General features: G+C 47.4%; 1 protein-coding gene across 3 annotated transcripts in view; it reads left to right on the top strand.

Annotated features, from left to right (window-relative positions):
• The window catches only part of NFATC2 (nuclear factor of activated T cells 2), a 150,553-nt gene that overhangs the window by 69,896 nt on the left and 61,481 nt on the right, over positions 1-19,176 (top strand). For all 3 annotated transcript variants that reach the window (XM_037810989.1, XM_037810990.1, XM_037810991.1), the window contains exons 4-6: positions 3,357-3,559; positions 4,517-4,689; positions 18,672-18,812. In XM_037810989.1, coding sequence (XP_037666917.1) covers positions 3,357-3,559; positions 4,517-4,689; positions 18,672-18,812 — 517 coding nt within the window. The remainder of the gene's footprint in view (positions 1-3,356; positions 3,560-4,516; positions 4,690-18,671; positions 18,813-19,176) is intronic.

The raw sequence follows: 19,176 nt of genomic DNA, 5'->3' as shown, positions 1-19,176 counted from the left end.
CCCGAGGGCAGCATACACTGTTAGCTGCTGCGTTGTCATTGATGACTCATTCATTCAGCAAATGTTTATTGAACATACTGAACAAAGTAACCAAGGTTCCTGCTGCCGTGGACCTCGCGTCCAGATTGGAGGGAATGGTTATAAGCAAATACACAACTAAGTAAATAAGAAAATAGCAGATAGTAATGAAGAAGATATTCCAGTGCTGTGCTAGTAAATGTCCCACACCTGGCTCTTGGGGAAAAAAATCCCTGATTTGTAGCATTTGCTGATTTTCGTGGTGTTAATTCACCCAGGATGGCTGATTGCAAACCACCAAAGTGCCCACCATGATGTCAGCTTGCTCTTAAAAGTCCCCCATATTTAACAGTGGGCTCCCATGGGGCCATAAAAGCTGGCTGCAGCCTGCCGCTGGACATTGAGTAGATAATGTGGTTAGAGAAAGTCCTGAAGAGCTGAGTTTTAATTGCACCAGTGGAAGGTATTCCAGGCAGAGAAAATGGCTGTGCACAGGCCCTGAGGTTGTGAAGGGCTTGAGTGCTCGAGGACCAGGAGGCTGGTGTTGGCAGAGGCTGGGCTGTGTGAGGCCTCCTAGACCATGGCACTAAGCGTGGATTTTATTCGTGGCCACAGGAAGCCATCTGAGGGTTTTAAGCAGGGGAGTGTCCAGATCTGATTTGCATTAAAAAAAAAAAAAAAGATCATTGAGCTGCTCTGTGAAGACCAAGGTGAAGCTATTAGGGGCAGTGGTGGTCACCCCAGGGAGAGTTGCCAGTTGTGGAGGAGGGGGATTGGGATTCAGGTGGAGCTCTCAGGGTATGACAAAGAAGATGCTTTATCCCCAGGCTATTAGCATGGGTGTAGTCACAATTGTATCTAATCCTGCCTACTTTTCTTGTTGATATTGTGTTTATCTCTTCGTGATAAATCTAGGAGAGGCGATGAGGAAATATATTTATCTTGGGTCACAATGCAAAGCAAAAACAAAAACAAAATCTCTTCTCAATTCTGCCCTTCTACCTTTTGACTTCTGTTGCCAAGAACAGTGCCCTGTTCTTCAGTTTGCACAGGGTAGAGAAATAAGAGGCTTCTGACTTGTATTTCCATCTTTGTCCTGGTCTACTTGAATGTTTATCAGGTACTTAGGTAAACGTCGTGGGTGTTGGGGAAAAAGATTGTCAGATGGCTCTGCTCCACTCCCAGCCTGTCTTCTTATGCAGTTTTTAGAAGGGGATGCAGGAACTTCTCCATCTTTCTAAACTGGCGTTGTCCAGCAGAACTTTTTGTGACGATAGAAGTTTTCTGTGTCTGTACTGTCCATTACAGTCACCACTAGTCACATGGGGCTCTTGAGCACTTGAAATGTGGCTAATGTGACCAAGAGACTGAATTTTTCATTTTACTTCATTTTCATTAATTTAAATTGCAATAATCACGATGGCTACCATATTGGACGGCACGATTCTAGACCATGTGTAAATCCTGTAACCTGGAGTCTTTCTTTACTTTTTTGGCCATCGACTAGAGAACCTCTTGAAGTTTTGTAGAACTTTGGAGAAGGGTGGGATCTTCGTTACTAATCACTTGTCACAGTCCCCCTCAATTTTCAGAGAAAAGAACAAAGGCACAGATGAATTAAATGACTTGCATTTCTCAGCTGGGGAGTGGGAAGACAGGGACCCAACTCTAAACTCTTGGTGTACTTTTTACTTCTGTTGTTATTTTTAAAATCAGTGTTAAATTTCACATTATCCAGAAATTCATTCTTCCTGTAAAATATTAAAACATTGTGAATAAAGTAAAAGTCCTCTTTGACTCTATGCTCCACCTTGATCTCCTCCTCTATCCCCAGAGGTGAGCATGGTGAGGTCAGTTTGGCGTGTGACCTTCCACAGTTTTTCCCATTGCATTTACATATGTTTAAATGGATGGATGAAGAACATTCCAGATATTTAAATAAGTTGTATCATGCTGTATGTAATTTTCTACAATTTGATTCTCTCTTTCAACATGCCCTATTTATTTCTGGGTCAGTTCATAGACCTCTGCCTTTTTTTTAACCGCTGCATATTATTTCATAGCCTGGACATGTCATATTAGACACAAGCCTATTGATGTAATGAATTGTTTATTATTACATTTTCAGTAAATACTTTTGTACATGCCTTCTGCATGCACAGTATTTCTCTAGGGTACATACTGAGAAGTGGAATTACTGGGTCATGGAAGGCATGCATTTTAATTTCAATATCTGCTCCTCCAAAACACGTTAAAATATAACGGCTTACGTTCCCATCAGTTACATGATAGTGGTGTTTCCCCACAGTCTCCAAAATACTTGCTGTTATCAAATACGTGTACCAATCTAATGGGTGAAAACTGTACCTTACGGTTATTTAATTTGCATTTTCCTGATTACAAGTCATATTGAATATCTTTTCTATGCTAATGGCCATTTGTGTTTTGCAAATTGCCTGTTCCAATCTCCTGCCCATTTTTTCTGTTGGACAGTTTCATTAATTCGTTCAACAAATATATACTAGAATCCTACTGTGTATCACACACTATTCTAGAGATAGGAATTTTGTGGCAAATTAAATAAACGTTCTTTCCCTCAAGGAAGTGACATTCTAATTGTGGGAGAAAGACCTAGACAAAAGGAATCAAGAACATATATAGTATGTTAAATGGTGATGAAAATAAGGAAAGGGGGAGAGGGGATGCCCTTAGGCCTGGAACTCAATTTTAAATAGGATGGTCAGGGAATCTTGTCTTTCACTTACTCATTTGTAGACATTCTTTATATATTCTGTGTACTAAGCCTTTGCCTGTCATACGTTGCACATGTTTTCTTCCAGTGTTCAATTTTCTCTTGACTTAGATTATTGTGCTTTTGGCATGCTCTTTCTTTTTAAAAATTAGAACATGAAAACTTGTTAATTGGAATCTAGTTATGCAAAAAGTGAAAGCGCTTTCCTCTCTTCTTCCCAGGCTATCATTGTTGAGAGCTTGGTGTCTATCTTTGCAGATTTTTTTCTGTTGTTACCCCTATGCAACAGTCTTCCCACCTCCTGCTGCTGATTGAGCATAGTTTCTGGCTATTTCTCCATCAATACAGTTCTGATCTGGTACATTCTTTCTCACGGATACTTAATATTCCCTTTTAGAGGGGACCCCTGTAATCTCTCCAGGCGGTCCCCTGTAATGGACATAAAGGGGCTCCCAGTTCTCTACTCTTCCAGACCATGCAGCAGTCAGTGCTCTCTCGGCTGCCCACCAGCTTCTCTGGCCTTTTTGGTTTGTTGGGCTTTGCGTGCTGGGTGCTGTAATAATCTGATTGAGTCTTCTCCCCGCAGCTCCACGGCTACATGGAAAACAAGCCTCTGGGACTTCAGATCTTCATTGGGACGGCTGATGAGCGGATCCTCAAGCCCCATGCCTTCTACCAGGTTCACCGGATCACGGGCAAAACTGTCACCACCACCAGCTATGAGAAGATCGTGGGCAACACCAAAGTCCTGGAGATTCCTCTGGAGCCAAAAAACAACATGAGGGCAACGTAAGAGTTGGGGGCTGGGGGTGGTGGGTCTTTGTGGGAATGTGGGCAAGGGTCAAGTGGGAGAGGTTTAGGAGAGGGGGTCCATGGAGCTAGCTGATGGGAGCAGCCACAGATGGTGGTTTCCAATCTGAGGCCCACAGTGATTTTGATTTTAAAAGTGCTATAAGTAAATATTTCTTCGTATGTATTGGGAGGAAGAATGCTCACAGTTCTTTGGGTGATATTGCTTGGGATGAGGCTAAAGTTAAATTTAAACATGGATTTGACCTAAAAATATTAAATAACGATATGTGGAGACCTTCAAAGCTAATAGGCATATGGCTAAAATTTGGGAAACATTTCCCAAATGTTTTGGGGTTTAAAAAAATTTTTATTAGAAAATAACTTCAAACTTACATAAAAACTGCAAGAATCTTACAAAGAACCCCTGCATATTGTTCACTCAGATTTTCCAATTGCAAACACTTTCATAGTTGCTTTATCATTCCCTCTCTCACTTTCCATTTTTTCTTGAACATTTGAGAGTTAGCTGCACACATTATGCCTTTCTCCTTTTAAATGCTTCAGAGAGCATTTCCAAAGAACAAGGATGTTCTCTTATTTTACCACAATACAGTGATCAAGTTCAAGATATTTAATGTCCATATACTTATCTGTTGAATAGACAATATCTGATTTTTGCTAGTTATGTATTTGAGTTTTTCAGATACTTTTGAGGGTAGGAAAGTTGGCATGAAAAATCTCCCAGAGAAATAATTTTCACTGGGGAATTTCTCTAACTACTTTGTGATTTTTTTTTTAAACCCTGATATTGATAGAAATTCCTGGCTGGAATGCTCATCAGTGTCTTAGAATGGCCTCCTGCAGCTGGCAGTAGAATTATTTTGCTAGAGGACGGAGGCGTGGGTTGTGTGGGGTGGTCAGCAGGTGGAAACGGGCTTCCCCACCTCCCGGCAGCATCGACTGTGCAGGGATCCTGAAGCTCCGAAACGCCGACATCGAGCTGCGGAAAGGCGAGACCGACATCGGAAGAAAGAACACTCGGGTGCGGCTGGTTTTCCGGGTGCATATTCCGGAGTCCAGCGGAAGGATCGTCTCTTTGCAAACCGCCTCCAACCCCATCGAATGCTGTAAGTCGGGATCCGGGAGGGTCTTTCTTTGGAGAGTGTGTTGGACAGGACCTTCCACCCTGGGCTGCCCACCTGGGTGGTCACCAAGGATACGAAGGGCCCCCCAGGATGAGTAGTCGGCCCAGGATGGCTGAAGGGGACGGACACAGAGCCTGTTAGAGGGTCTTCGCTCTGCTTCTATTTACTTGTGGAAGGTTTGTGGCCTCACAGGAACTTAAACAATAACACCATTAATGAGTAGGCTACAGCTTTGTTTACAAGACTTGAAAGGTATAAGAGTTGTTCTGGTCTTAAAAAGGGTAGGTGCGGATTGAGTGAGCTCGTTGTGCATGGTCTCCATTTTTTCTTTTCTTGCTCTTCTCTTTCAGTGATAATAACAATAATATCATGGTGGTCCTTGTTCATTGTGCTTTCACTCTGCCTGTTGCTGTGATATGCATTCAGCATACCGAATCCTCACAGCAGTCATTGGCAGTAGCTGGTGTCCTTATCCCCATTTTACAGAAGAGGAGGCAGAGCTGGAGGGGTTAACCTGTCCACACTGCCAAAAAGTAACACGGCTGGGGCTGGAGCCTGAGGTTATGCAGCCAGGAGCCTTGCCCCAGCACCACCCCAAGTCAATCCTACACGTTTACTGAGGTTTTACTCCGAGTCTGTCACTGTGCAGGTGTGGGGGAGCCACAGACGAGCAAGACATTTTCTCTGTCCTCAAGATGCTTGCGGTCTGATGGGGATAGAGGCACCCAAAGCGAATGGTGGCAAAGGTGCCGAGGTTTGTTGGAATGCAGGATGAAGTGGCTGAGGTTTGCTCCTGGTCTGCCATTTAGAAAGGCAGTGAGCAGAAATCTGGCTCAATTCTACTGGGTTTCGAAAGAAGTAGCAGCTTTGAACTCAGTCTTAGGTACTTCTCAGAACAGTTTTCTTATTGGTTTTTGCAATTAGAGACGAAAAGCTTATCTGCTCAGTTTTTTAAAGCTTAGAGGTTATTAAAAAGAAAAAAGGCATAAGGAAGAAAAAAGTAAACATTGTTCCAGAAACAAAACTGGTTTATGTTATTAAGATGTTTTTACCATAAGACTATTTTGTTTTATGTTGTTGTAGTCATGTTTCATATTAAATTATGTTTCAGGGTTTTTTTCCTTTTTACTGGAAGTTTTGCCATCACCAGGGGTCACAAACTCAATTGCCTACAGAGACCAGGCAGGTCTTACAAATAAGTGAAGTAGGTTGGGTGGCAGACAGTAGGGAGTGGTGGTGACTAGGGGCCAAGATGGCGCTCTCCCCATCTAATCGGGGCTACTGTTACTTGACTCTGGCCAGTATTTCCCTGTGGGCATGGTGTGGTCCTAACTTCCAAGTTTTTAAAGATACATAAAAAAATCTGATTTTGAAAAGTGGTGACAAATTTAAAGGGTTTGAAAATATTCTGTGGATCAGACAAAATCTGCCCATGGTTTTGATAAAGTGGAGGTAGTCTTAATCAGACACTAAAGCAAGAGGGAAGGCATAGAAATTTTATGCAGAAAGACTTGAAGAAGACTGGCCCCCGGATTAGAAGCCGGTGAGGAGAGAGGGCGGACTCTCCTCTGGGAGAGTTTCCAGAACCCGATCTTGGTAGACTTTGGAAAATGGACGAGGAGCACTCTGACTTTTTGCAAGTCAGGATGCTGACCAGGCTGTCTGATGGTGAAATTTTACACGCTTGTTAAAAGAGAGAGACCCAACTGCATAACAAGGGAAAACAAGCGTTGACAAATACATCATTGTAGAAACATTAGAATTCCCCTATCCTATCTACCTGGCAGACCCCACCCCTGTCCTCCCCGAATGCAAGTCATGGTGGCTGCCCCACCCCATCTTGGTTTGAGCATCTCAGGATGTTTTTGGAGGGAACCCGGGGCTCTTCCTCAGTGCTTGGAGATTTTGAGCAGATAAGGTCTCCTCTTCCTGGCAAATGACTCACTCTCCAGGATGGGGCTGTGGTTTGCAGCTTGGTGGGGAGCAGGAGCTGAAGGAGGAAACAGGTACAGGAGTCCATGCTCCTCTTCTTCTTTGGGTTCCTCAAGTCAACTTATGTCTGTCTGAAACTTTTAAGGAGGCTCATTGAACCCCATGCTCCTCCAGCCAGATCTTCTGGGCGCTTTAGATTTGTTTGAACCTTAAGCATAGTTTTTTTCTTTTCTTTTTAAAAAGTTTTTGACTGATTCAGCTACCCTGTTTGACAGGTAAGAAAACTGAGACTTTCTTGGTGAGGTGATTCACACATTTTTACTCAGTAAGTAGCAGAGCCAGAGTCTGTCTCCATCTTTCTAGTTCTGTGAAATAACTTTTTTTCTTTTGGTTTCTATAAATCATCCTTCTTTTTTTTGTTTTTTTTTTTTTGCAATACCACATGGGGCTACCCATTGGCTACTGTCCCACTTATCCAGAATCTGCTTATCTGCCATCATTTTTATTCCTTCTTTGTTCTACATTCCTAGATCAGTGCCGGGTCATTCAATAAATATTTACTGGCTACACATTTATTGACTCTGTGTACATAGTACATATACAGTAAATATTTATTGACTAATTGACTTACTGTGTACCCTTTGGGGAGAGTGAGTAAGAAAACCACTTGGGGGGCTGGTATTTATTTGCAAGGCTAACTTATTTACTTTGGAGGAGCCTTTTAAGTACCGTCTTAGGGCTCAATTCTCAGATTCTAATAGAAACTGAGAACAAACTACTGGAGACCACCTTTGGAAAGTGGACTAATTTGATAGGAGTCCAGGTTCCTTATATAGTATCTGTTCACATGCCAGCTTGTCAGAGGTCACATCTCACCTTGGCACAGGCTGGTACCCCACATGCTTCTAGCCTACTGGCTCCATTGGGTCTTCACCGCTGTCAAGGAGATACTTGTATGTGTCCCCCACGGGTCCTTTCCTTATTCTCAGCAATGACTATTTTGAACCTTCTGCAGTCTTCCAACCTCCCAACGCTGCCTCCACCCCTTCCCCCTCCAGCAGATAACCACGCCTCCCACTTCCTTGAGCACAGAAGGGAACACGTTCATGTTCCCCAGCAGGAGACCTATAAAGGATCACAGCCCTGAGCAGCCTTTCCTCCTCTCATCCCATTGAAAAGGAGCAGTTCTCTCAGCGTCAACTCAAGTTCCTTGCATTGCTAAGTGAGCCCCACTTACTTCTTCAGCTGCATTTCTTGATTTCCCTCTTGTGCCTGCTCCCCATTTCCCAAATGCCTTGGGCTCCATCTCCAACTTCCCCCTTTGCCTACCTTGTCACCATTACCCAGAGTACTGGTTCCCAAAGTTGGGGGCACATTGGCATCACCTGGGGAGTTATAAAAAATATTGAAGCCCAGGTCCCACCTCCAGATTTGGTTGTTCTGGGGAACAGCCTGGGCATGGCAACTCTCCACTGTCCCCCAGAGATTCCGATAGCAGCAAAGTTTGAGAACCACCCGTGTGGCTCCCTCCGCCACCCCATCCATCACTCACTTGGTTAACTCCTTCATACCCGAGGCCCAGCTCAGATGGCCCCTCCCCAGGAAGCTTTCCCTGACCCCACAGGGGAGGGGGGCCCTGCTTTTGTGTCTGGACATCTCAGTTTACTTGTTAGTCCCCCTTGAGGGCAGAGACCAGGCATGTAGCAAGAGTCTCTGGAATGTTCGTTGAAACAAGTGAGAGCATAGAAACGAGCCTCTCCACCCCGCCCAGCAGGGACGCAGAGACAGCGGTGAGACGGCAGGAGGTGCCTGCAGGGAGAGAAGCCATGTCCAGGGCCACCTTCCCGAACCCCTCCAGCGGCGACTCCCTGCGGCCCCACCCAGGGCCCACTGGCTTCCTCCTTGCCCTGCACAGGGGCCCGCTGTCCAGCACGTTTCATAAAACACCTAAAGTAATGTTACCCCAGGCCCTGCGCACTCAGAGGACAGAATGTAAATTCACTTTGCTCGTTTTAGAGGGAGGGTACAGGCTAGAAATGGATGTTCTCACATGCTCTTTTTCTCTCTTTCTCTCTCGTGGTGACTTATTTGTAGGGGTGTGTGTGTGTTTTCTGAGGTGTAATTAAGATGAAATAAATTGCACAGATTATAAGTATTCAGCTCAGTGATTTTTGACAATTGTACGCACCCATGTAGACTTCACTCAAACCAACATATAAAGAAAGCATTTCCTTCCCCCTGAAAGTTCCCTCGTGCTTCCCTCCAATACCTGCTTCCAGCTCACACACAGAGGCAACCACTGTTCTGATTTCTATCACCTTAGATTCTAGAACTTCCTATTATTATGAATTACGTACAGAGCTATACGATCCGTACCTTTTGTGAATGACTGTTGTTGCTTGGCTTGATGTTTTGAGATTCATCCTGTGGTCACGCAGTTTGGTAGTTCTTTCCTTTTTACTGCTGAGCAGTATTTAATTGTGTGACTATATCACCGTTTTGTTTATTTACCATTGATAGACATTGGGTTGTTTCCAGTGTTGGAGACTATATATAAGGCTGCTATGAACATTTTTGACTTTTTGTGGACAAATGTTTTCATTTTTCTTTTGACAAATACCTAGGAGTAGAATTTTTGGGACATAGGGTTAAGTGTATGTTTCCATTTATAGGAAACTTCCAGACAATTCTCCCCACTGGCTGTATCATTTTATACTTTCTTATACAAGATTGCATGAGAGTTCCAGTTGCTCCAAAACAGAACCAATATTTGGTGTTGTCAGTCTTTTTAATTATAGCTGTACCAGTGAGTATAGAATGGTATCTCATTGTGGTTTCAGTTTGTATTTCTCTAATGACTATTGATCCTGAGCACCTATTTGTATACTTGTTGACTGTACATCTTATAGCACTTTTGTTGAAGTATCTATTCAAATCTTTTGCACACTTTTTATTAGTTTATTAATTTTTTTTGATTAGCAGTTCTTTATATATTCTGGATACGAGTCCTTTGTTAGATATACATACTGTGAATATTTTTCCCAGTCTGTGGCTTGCCTATTTAGATTCTTAATAATGTCTCTTTAGGGGTATTTTTTATTTTGATGAAGTCTAATTTTAATATTTTTTTCTTTTTGGATTAGTGCTTTTTGTGTTGCCACTTTCCCTACCCAAGATGTCAAAGAAATTCTCCTATGTTTTCTTATAGAAGCCTTTCTGTTCTGGTTTTATGTTTAATGATATGATCAATTTCAGATTACTTTTGCATACGGTGTGAGGCAGGATTGAGGTTCATCATTTTCAGTTGTTCTGCCTGCCTTTTTCTGAAAGTGAGAGCTTAGAACACCGAAGCCTGTGTTCTCCCCCTTACCACCTTCCTTTTGTTTCCCACTTCACCCTCCATGGTCTGGCTTGGGAGGTGGGTGATAGGGCATCTGTACTTTAGGAGAAAACCCTTAGAATCAGCGGGACCAGATGGCACATTGACTGCTTGGCTCATCTCTGTCACCTGCTCCTGCCAGAAGCCGAAACAAGCCACATAATCCTTGCATGCTTCTTAACATTCATTCTTTCAGTGACCAATCTAAGGGGGTGGTGGTGGTGGCAGTAAAGATTGTTGTAGGCACTGGAATACAGCAGCGAATAAAAGCCAGGTCCCTGCCCACACAGATGTCACATTCTAGCAGGGAAGACAGAAAGTAACAGGAGCCACATGCTGGGGACTTGGGGTGGGGGAGCTGGCCCTGCAGACCAGGGAAGACCCAAATGGGGGAGGGCACGTGGTCCAGGCGGAGGGTGCAGCAAGAACCAAGGGCCCGAGGCAGGCACGAGCTGGGGGTTTTGGGGAACAGAAAGGCAGACAGTGAGGCTGGGGTGAATGGAGGTGAGGAGGTAGGAGGTGAGGTTGGAGCTGAAGCTGGGGACGTTAGCTTTTATTCTAAGTGAACCAGGAAGCTTCAGCTTCTAAGTATGGGGCTGGCATGATATGGTTTGTATTTCAAAAATTGTGTAGCACAGTGCCTAGTACCCAGTTGGTGTTCATAAATACTCAAAACTAGAATGAAGGAAGAAAGGTGATGAGAGGGATTGGGACAGGGAAGAGAAAAAGGGAAAAGTCACCTGTAGTGTGCCAAGCACTTTATAGATTGTTGCTGAATCAGCATAAGAGTACCATGAGCTTGGGGGTCTGTTCCTGTTTTACAGATGGGAGAACGGAAGCACAGAGACGTTAAATGAATTGCCTGTGGTCACCCAGCTAGTAAGGGACTAAGCCAGCAGGGACATCAGCATCTCACTGAATCTCAGGCAGTGAGGTTGAGCCACATTCCATGTGAAGGATTAATTTGGGCCAGAGACCCGTAGAGTGGCATCATCTCATTGTAAGCTGGGGGCCCTGAGAGGGCCGTGGGCATCCTCACACTCAGTACCCTGGATCGCCTCTCCTGAGATCCGACACCAATAAATCTCGGGACGATATTTGGGCACTGGGGTGGACAGAAGGTTTGCCAGGCCTTTTTCAGCACCTAATCACTAAGGAGACTTTCAAGTAAAGACCAAGAAGCCACGTTTCAGAAACTTTAGATCCCTCCACGATGGCTGGTAGTTAGGAGTGAGGGCCCTGGAGCCAGAGCCTGGGTTCAAATCCTGCCTCTGCCACTTACTAGCTGTAGTCCTGCAGCAGTTATGTAACACTCAGTGCCTCAGTTTCCTCATCTGTAAAGTGAGGATAATAATAGAACCTACCTCATCAGATACCTACCCCAATGAAGGTATGTTTGTGTTCGTATCATGCGGTAAGTTCTAGCTCAGGATTAGCTCTTATGATTACAACAGGATAACCAGGTGACCCTCTTGATCACCTGGTCAGGCGTGTCTCGTCTTTTCATGCTGGCAGCCGTCCCTGCAGCTCTGCAGAGCAGCTCCAACCTCCCTCTGGCAGCCTTTCTCTAGCTGCGACGCGCCACAGCCCAGGCCAAGCTGGGTAGGGGTGGCTGGGCAGGGGTGGGAGTTCAGCAAACACTAATTGTTTCAGGTGAGCAGCTGCAAAAGGGGACCCAGATGGGCTGGCTGGGTGAGTGACTGCAGGGGAGCTGTTTTCTTGAGGGGGAGCCCAGGATTCAGGCGACTTCTCCATTGATTGATATGGTTCCGTCTGGCCCTTTACAGAGCTAGTCGTGCAGGGGCTGGGACGGCAAAAGGACCCTTTATGGAACATCGATGGTGTGCCACCAAGCAGTTTCCATCCTCTTCATCAGCTCGGAAGGCCCAGATTAAAGACTCCCTCAGTTCATTCATTTGGAAACATTTATCAGGCACCACCACGTGCCCCCAGCTCTCTAGGGCACACAGTCCCTGCCCTCGCAGAGCTCACTCTCTAGTTGTTGAGGTTGAGGAAGGTTATGTGACCTGCTGCCCGCCCATGGCTCATGTACTCCAAATCCTGAGGCCTTCCCTCTGCCCAGACTGCTGGGCCCCTCAGCGACAGGCTACTTGTCAATCCAGTGGGGGCTCTTTGAGCTGGCAGGTGGCCCTGTGACCTGCAGAACCAGAAATTTGTGTGCACTGCACTTCACTCCCCTGGAGTGGATGTTGACAGGTCTCTCATGGAGGGGAACCCCATGCAAAGGGTGAACTGGGTCCCTCCACCCCACCTTCCGCTTCCCAGGGAGGATCCAGGGAATGGCCAGTGTTGAGGGTTCTGTCTGCTTCCCTGCCATGGCCACCCCAGTGAAGACCTGTGTCAGCCCCACATTCTGGTCCAACCCTCCTGGGCGAGGGTTGCAGTCAAGCCCAGGGGCCCGATGTGAAGACGGAAGGAGCTTCTCTCTTGCCTGGCTGGTGGCAGCTTCCCCCCTTCTATTGGTCTTTCTCTGTTTTATGAAAATGGGCTCTATGGGGTAGTGGAACCTCACTGTCCTGGGTCCAAATTCCACCCGTCTGCCGGACTTAGCTGTAAACTCTCTGGTGCATCCCTTGCCCTCTTGGAGACTCAGTTTCCTCAGCTCTAAAATGGCAATAGTTCCTGCTTTGTGGTCTCATCGTGAAGTTTAGCATTAAGAAGAAGCATGATAAGCATGACCCTGGCATTAGCTTGTTTAATCCTCAAACAGCCCGATGAGGTGGATACTATTATTCTTCCCGTTTTGTAGATGAGAAAACAGAGGCACAGGCTGATGAAGTGACTTGCCCCAGGTCCCAAAGCTAGGGCCTCACAGAGCCAGGCTTTGAACTCAAGCTGTCACGCTTCGGTGTCCTTTCTTGTACGCCCTACCCTAAACGGCCTCCTTCTGAGTGTGTTTTATAAGCTAAACAGAAATGTACGTATGAAGTGCCTGGAATCGAAGCCAGTCGATGGCAGCTGGAATGCTTCGCTGTTAGTAGCAGGCCCCACCCTGGCCAGGGCTCTGCAGAGTGACTTTCCCTGACCAACCTCTCCTCCTTCTCTCCCAGGCTTCTTGGGCAGGTAGGAATTCTTGGCCACCCAACCCTGTGACAGGGCGCACTGCAGATAGTCAGGCCATAACGTACCATTTCCAGACAGACTCAGGCAGGCCTGTGAATTTCCCTGATGGAGCCTTCGCCTGTGCCCCTCTGCTCAGCATCAGCCACTGTTGCTAGTGGAAGTAAAACACCGGGATTGGTTACACCAACAGCGCCCTGTTGATTCAGAGCTCATAAAACACTGGAGCCCCAAGATGCTTTATGACGTTCCAGAATCTGGGGGCAGGAGGGAAGCCTGGGGAAGTCACTTCACAAGGGCCACCAAAGCCGAAGCTGGTGCAGAGGGGCAAGGCCTCACCCACAGGCGAGACCCAGGCCCTCGGTGGTGGCTGTAAAATGGCGGCCCCTGGTTTGGTCAGGGAGCTGCAGGGTGTGTGGCTCGGAGGGTATGGAATCTTCAGAAGATTGAAAAGCTGGAAGGGAGGTGGTGGGGGCTGATGACAGGGCTGGGGGGCCCCAGTGAGCTTCCAGAGAGCCTCCCCCACAGGTCCTGGACCGTGTCACCCCAATTAGCAGCCAGAGGTGACGGGGGTTGCATCAGAGAGAGTGAAGGAAAGAAGTAGGCCCCCAGGAGGATAATTTTGGTTGCTGTTTGCCTCCCCTCAGTTCCTCTTTCAGCGACTAATTGGATTCATTTGCTTTGCCACTGGGCCATCCAGGGAGGATGCCGGGGCCTCCCTGGGGGAGTTCTGTCTTCCGGTGGCCTTTTTTTTTTTTTTTTTACTTTACAATTTATTTTTTTAAAGATTAAATTTAGTTTTATTGAGATATATTCATATACCATACAATCATCCATGGTGTACACTCAGCTCTTCACAGTACCATCATATAGTTATGCATTTATCACCCCAATCTATTTTTGAACATTTTCCTTATACCAGAAAGAATCAGAATAAAAATTAAAAATAAAAGTGAAAAAGAACATGCAAATCATCCCCCCATCCCACCCTATTTTTCATTTAGTTTTTGTCCCCATTTTTCTACTCATTCATCCATACACTGGATAAAGGGAATGTGATCCATGAGGTTTTCATAATCGCACAGTCACCCCATGTAAGCTACATAGTTATACAATCGTTGCACTTTGATAGTTTCAGGTATTTACTTCTAGCCTTTCAATACACTAAAACCTAAAAAGGGTTATCTCTATAGTGCATAAGAATGTCTACCAGAGTGACCTCTGGACTCCATTTGAAATCTCTCAGTCACCGAAGCTTTACTTTATTTCATCTCGCATCCCCCTTTTGGTCAAGAAGATGTTCCCAATCCCATGATGCCGGGTCCAGATTCATCCCCGGGAGTCATATCCTGCGTTGCCAGGGAGATTTACACCCCTGGGAGTCAGGTCCCACGTAGCGGAGAGGGCAGTGAGATCACCTACCTAGGTGTCTGGTGGCCATTTAAGTGGCGAACTTGACTCTCAAACAAATGTGTGCAGGGAGTCACCTGGAGAGATTGTTGCAAATGGCCAGCTCCGCGCGCCCAAGAGCCGTTTCTGGGTGTGTGGCCCCAGCTCCTGCAATTTTATTACACGCCCCACCTCCACCACACCAGGTGCTCCGACTGCAGGTGATGTGGCCACCACTTTGAGAAATGCCAGCAGTTGGGGTCCAGAAGCTGGGCGATGGTTCAGGATTGTTCTAGAACAAGAGTGACTGCAAGAGGTGAGGTGTGTGTACATGTGGCCGGGGTCAGTTGGTGTTAGGTGAAATGGCTAATCTTAAGACAAAAACACACAGCCCGTGCCCAGCACATGGCAAATGCTCAAGAATCCATAGCCTTTACCACTGTAGACCTTGCTATGGAGCCAGATATGCTTTTTGGGAACGTGCCCTTTTAATCCTCTCAGCAGCCTGTGAGGTGGGATGTTAATGGCCCCAGTTTAAGGATACAGAACTGAGGCTTAGAGCCGTGAAGCCCGCAGGGGAGAACTTGAACTAGACCCAAGACCTGCCCCAGACCACAGCCAGAGCCTTCGCCCCGGGCAGCGCCGGCCCCTTGCTGAAGCTGAGCTCCTGAGCTTCCCTTGTCTCTTCTGTAAAATGGCCCTAGTCATGCACGCCTTGCTCCTCCAGTAGGGTTGTAACTGAAGGGTTTAATAAGATAACAAATGAGAAAGTGTTTTGAAACAGACCACGCAAGAAAGCATTTTAAAGGTTAACGATATTAAAGGCTGCAGCTTCTTGGGTGGTTGCCTTGTGCTGGGTGTTTCTGTGCTATGTTAGGTATTTTACGAAATACGCATTCGCCACGTCCACATGTTGACACACACGATCTGTTGTGCTGCTTGAAGCAGACCCACGAGGGCAGGTATCGTTATGATTTTACAGAGGAGGCCTCTGTGACTCAGAGAAGAAGTGACTCGCCTGGGGTCACGCAGCAGGGAGGTGGCGAGGCAGGACTTGGAGCCCTGGCTTTCTGAGCCCAGAGCCCAATTGCAGGTTCCCACACCTTCCCCTGTGGCCTCCGGGTGTCCCGCGTTATCCTGCAGTGATGGTACCTGGCCGTGTCACGTTAGGATACTGGAAGATTATTTAAAGAAAAACCTGTGCCGGGGTCCTACTATTAGACCATTTAAATCAGAATCTCTAGAGCAGTGGCTCTCAATGGGGATGGTTTTGCCCCCCCCAGGGGACAGGCAGCAGTGTCTGGAGACATTTTTGGTTGTCCCAGCCTGGGGGTGGAGGTGCTCTTGGCATCTGGTGGGTAGAGTCAGGGATGCTGCTACACCCCCCACAATGCACAGGATGGGCCCCAGAACACAGGATGATCTGGCTCTAATGCCAGTAGTGCCAGGGTTGACAGACCTTGCCCTAGAATTGGGGCCTGGTTGTCTGTCTGTTTTCATTTCTCCAGCTGAGTCCACGTGCATCCAGGGCTGGGAGCAGCGGCAGGAAGTTGAGCTTCTTAAACGTGATAGTGCATGAGAATCACTCCGGGACCCTGTGAAAATGCAGATTCAGGTTCAGTAGGGCTGGGGCCGGGGAGTCTGCATTTCTAAAAATCGCCCCAGAGATGCTGGGCTCCTGGTCCATGAAACACACTTTTCAGTAGCAAGACCAGAGAATGGATAAAAGTGTCCAGGAAGCCAGGCTTGTTTTCCCCTAGATCTTTTTCTATTTCTTTCTCCTCTCTCTTTTCTATTTCTTTAAATTTTCATTAAGATAGTTTTCCCGCAGGTAAGGAGAAGGGGTGCAAAATACAGAACTTGGCAAAGGGAGACTCAGTCTGTTGCTTGAGATGGTGAGGCTTTGGAAGGAGAAGCAGGGGAGCTGCTTCAGGAAACAGGCGAGTTGTGTTCGCAGAGCGCACAGTGAGTCAGAGCAGCCGGCCAGCCGGCCTCCCGCCCAGCGCTGGAAGCTCCGGCGGCCACGTCCAGTCCCAGCCTGGCTTGCTCTGAGCTCTTGGCTGGCCGGCCCAGTAGTGATGACTCAGGCTTTCCACCTGTAAAATGGGAGGGACGGCTCTGGCTGCCTCCCCAGAGGGGCCCCAGCCGCCCCCCGATCTCATCAAAGGCAGACCTTAAAAGTGGGGGACCTGTTTTTCTCGGTGAGGTGGCTGCTGTTTTCACTGCTAATAAATCTCCATCTGTGGCAGCTCAATTAGGAAGTCATCACAGAACTCTGATACTGAAAGAAAGGATTAATAACCCAGCCCATGTGGGAGAAATTAGCAGCTTCTGCGGAGAGGCCTTTTTTAATATACGCTCTTAACCGGTGGCCTTTTAGAACGGCGGCCGGCAGGCTGGTCTCGGTATAGCAGGATCGTCGCGAGTGGCTGCGTTGTGCTCTCAAGGTGAAGTGTCTGGAAGATCTGGCCAGTCGTAGTAGAGTCCTTTAATGCTGCCAGGTGCATTGCTGCTCCAGAAGGAGCCCGCTTCCATGTGCCCCAGCAGCTCGGGGCAGACGGAGGGGCGCTCTGGCTGCCAGGGGGCCTGGGCAGGCCCGGAGGGAAGGGTGAGGTTTGGGCCTGGGGCCTCATGCCGCTGCTGCTCTGGCTCCCAGATGGGGAGTCTGCAGGCCCCGGGATGGGAAGGGCTGGCCCTTTGCCCAGCTCTCTGGGCTCCGGGAGGAATGCCAGGAGCCGGCTGACTCAGCCGAGCAGGGCGGCCCAGCCCCTCAGCCCAGGCTGGGAAGGCGAGGCCCGAGGAGATGGGTCCCTTGCGGTGGCTGGGGCCTGTTTCCCACCCTTCCCAGGGAAAGGAAGGCTGTGGGAGAGCGTCTTTGCTCTTTCCTGCAGCCTGCCTTCCAGAAGAATCGGTGACTGATGGAGTGGCTGGGAGACTGGGCTCCAGAGTGGGGCAAACCTGCTTTTGAAGGTTCACATCTAAGTCTTGCCACAGACCCTTGGCTGAGGGTCCCCTGACTTTTTTTAGCCTGAGCTTTCTCCCCGGTCACATGAGAATAATTTTAATATTTCCTTCCTCAGAGGGTTGCTGTGCTCATTTAAGTATATCATTCAGGTTGAACCCCCAGCGTGGGCCTGCCCCCTCCTCCATCACTCATTCGTTGTGCTTATCGATATAGACATATCAATACACTGAGAGGTGTATGTTGAGAATTTCCCACATCTACCTACCTACATATCTTTCTCAAGTGCCTCGTACTTAGTCCAGTCACTGCTCCCAGCATTGAACTTACAGAAGTTCACAAAGCTAAGTCCCTCCCTCCTGGGGGAGAGACAAAAGTTAAATAAACTGAAAATAGCAAAATTTAATATATCTAAAGGAAAAAAAGTTCTTCGGAGAAAAGCAAAGCAGGGAAAACAGGCGGAAGGAGACAGGGAAACAGGATGGGGGTTAGGGAAGGTGTTCTGAGGAGGTGCAGTCTGAGTAGAGATCTGCAGGAAGCAAGGGAGGGGGACCTTCCAGGCAGGGGAGCAGCGGGCGCGGATGCTCTGAGGTAGGAGGGTGCCTGTGGGGAGCAGCAAGGAGCAGGGTGGGCAAGGAGGCGTCCCAGGACACGAGGAGAGAGGTGAGGGGGCAGGGCGTGGCGGCTTGAAGACCCTGCTAAGGACTGGGGATGAGTTCTGAAGGAAGTGTGTCTAAAACCTGTAGGAACTGGCTCCTAGTGTTTACCCTGTGACTCCTTCACGTTTTTGCTGACCTCAAATGCCAAAAGGGAAAGTACACCCCAGCAAGGGAAATCTCTTATGACAGGTTGATCCACTCGTCCCTTTATATCTATATATATATATAGATATATAAATTTGATATATATATGTCAAATTCTCATTACTTTTCCTCCCTGAAAGGAGAAGAGGCATCTGACTCTTGATTCATGAAAATAAAACATGTTGTTAGGAGAAAATCAGTGTAAATAACTGAAGGCGCTGTTTCAAGATCATAACATTTGTGGAGCCCCCAGTTGCCAGGGGCGATGGCTCCATGCGATGACAACAGGGTGACAAGGGTGGGCAGAACATGTTGTGAGCTGGGCCGGAATGGCCTGTCCCCGTGGAATCAGATTGCCTCTTCCTGAGTGACCTGGCGCCTCCCCTCGTCACAGCCACCTCGTTTCTCTCCCCCTCAGCCCAGCGATCTGCCCACGAGCTGCCCATGGTCGAGAGACAAGACATCGACAGCTGCCTGGTCTACGGGGGCCAGCAGATGATCCTCACGGGGCAGAACTTCACGGCCGAGTCCAAAGTTGTGTTCACCGAGAAGACCACAGGTCAGCGGCCTTTGAGCTCTCTCTTTGTCCGTCTTTCTTTTCTCAACAGCGCTGAGCTGGGAGGAGACCACCTTGCATCCAGGTTTATGCCCTGCTCTTTTTTCTTGCTGTGAGGGTTTCCCCCACCTTCAGTGATTACGACAGCAACACTGTCCACCGGGGAAATGTACTTTAACCGACTCTCAGTTGTCTTTTGGCTAAGTTTGTTTCCATCAACTTTTTTTTTTTTCCTCCCACGTAGAGGAGCAAACTTTTAAACTTTTTGCTGTTACCAAGAAGGGAGCACACTCACAGAGGGTGCTCTTGGCTCTGCGACTTGCTTTCTCTGTGGCCTTAGGCAAGTTACCTAACCTTTCTTTTCCTT

Source organism: Choloepus didactylus, chromosome 19 (genome assembly GCF_015220235.1).
Source record: "Choloepus didactylus isolate mChoDid1 chromosome 19, mChoDid1.pri, whole genome shotgun sequence".
Taxonomy (NCBI): Eukaryota; Metazoa; Chordata; class Mammalia; order Pilosa; family Megalonychidae; genus Choloepus; species Choloepus didactylus.
The sequence above is the reverse complement of the archived record's forward strand: the minus strand, read 5'-3'. Positions and strand labels throughout refer to the sequence as shown.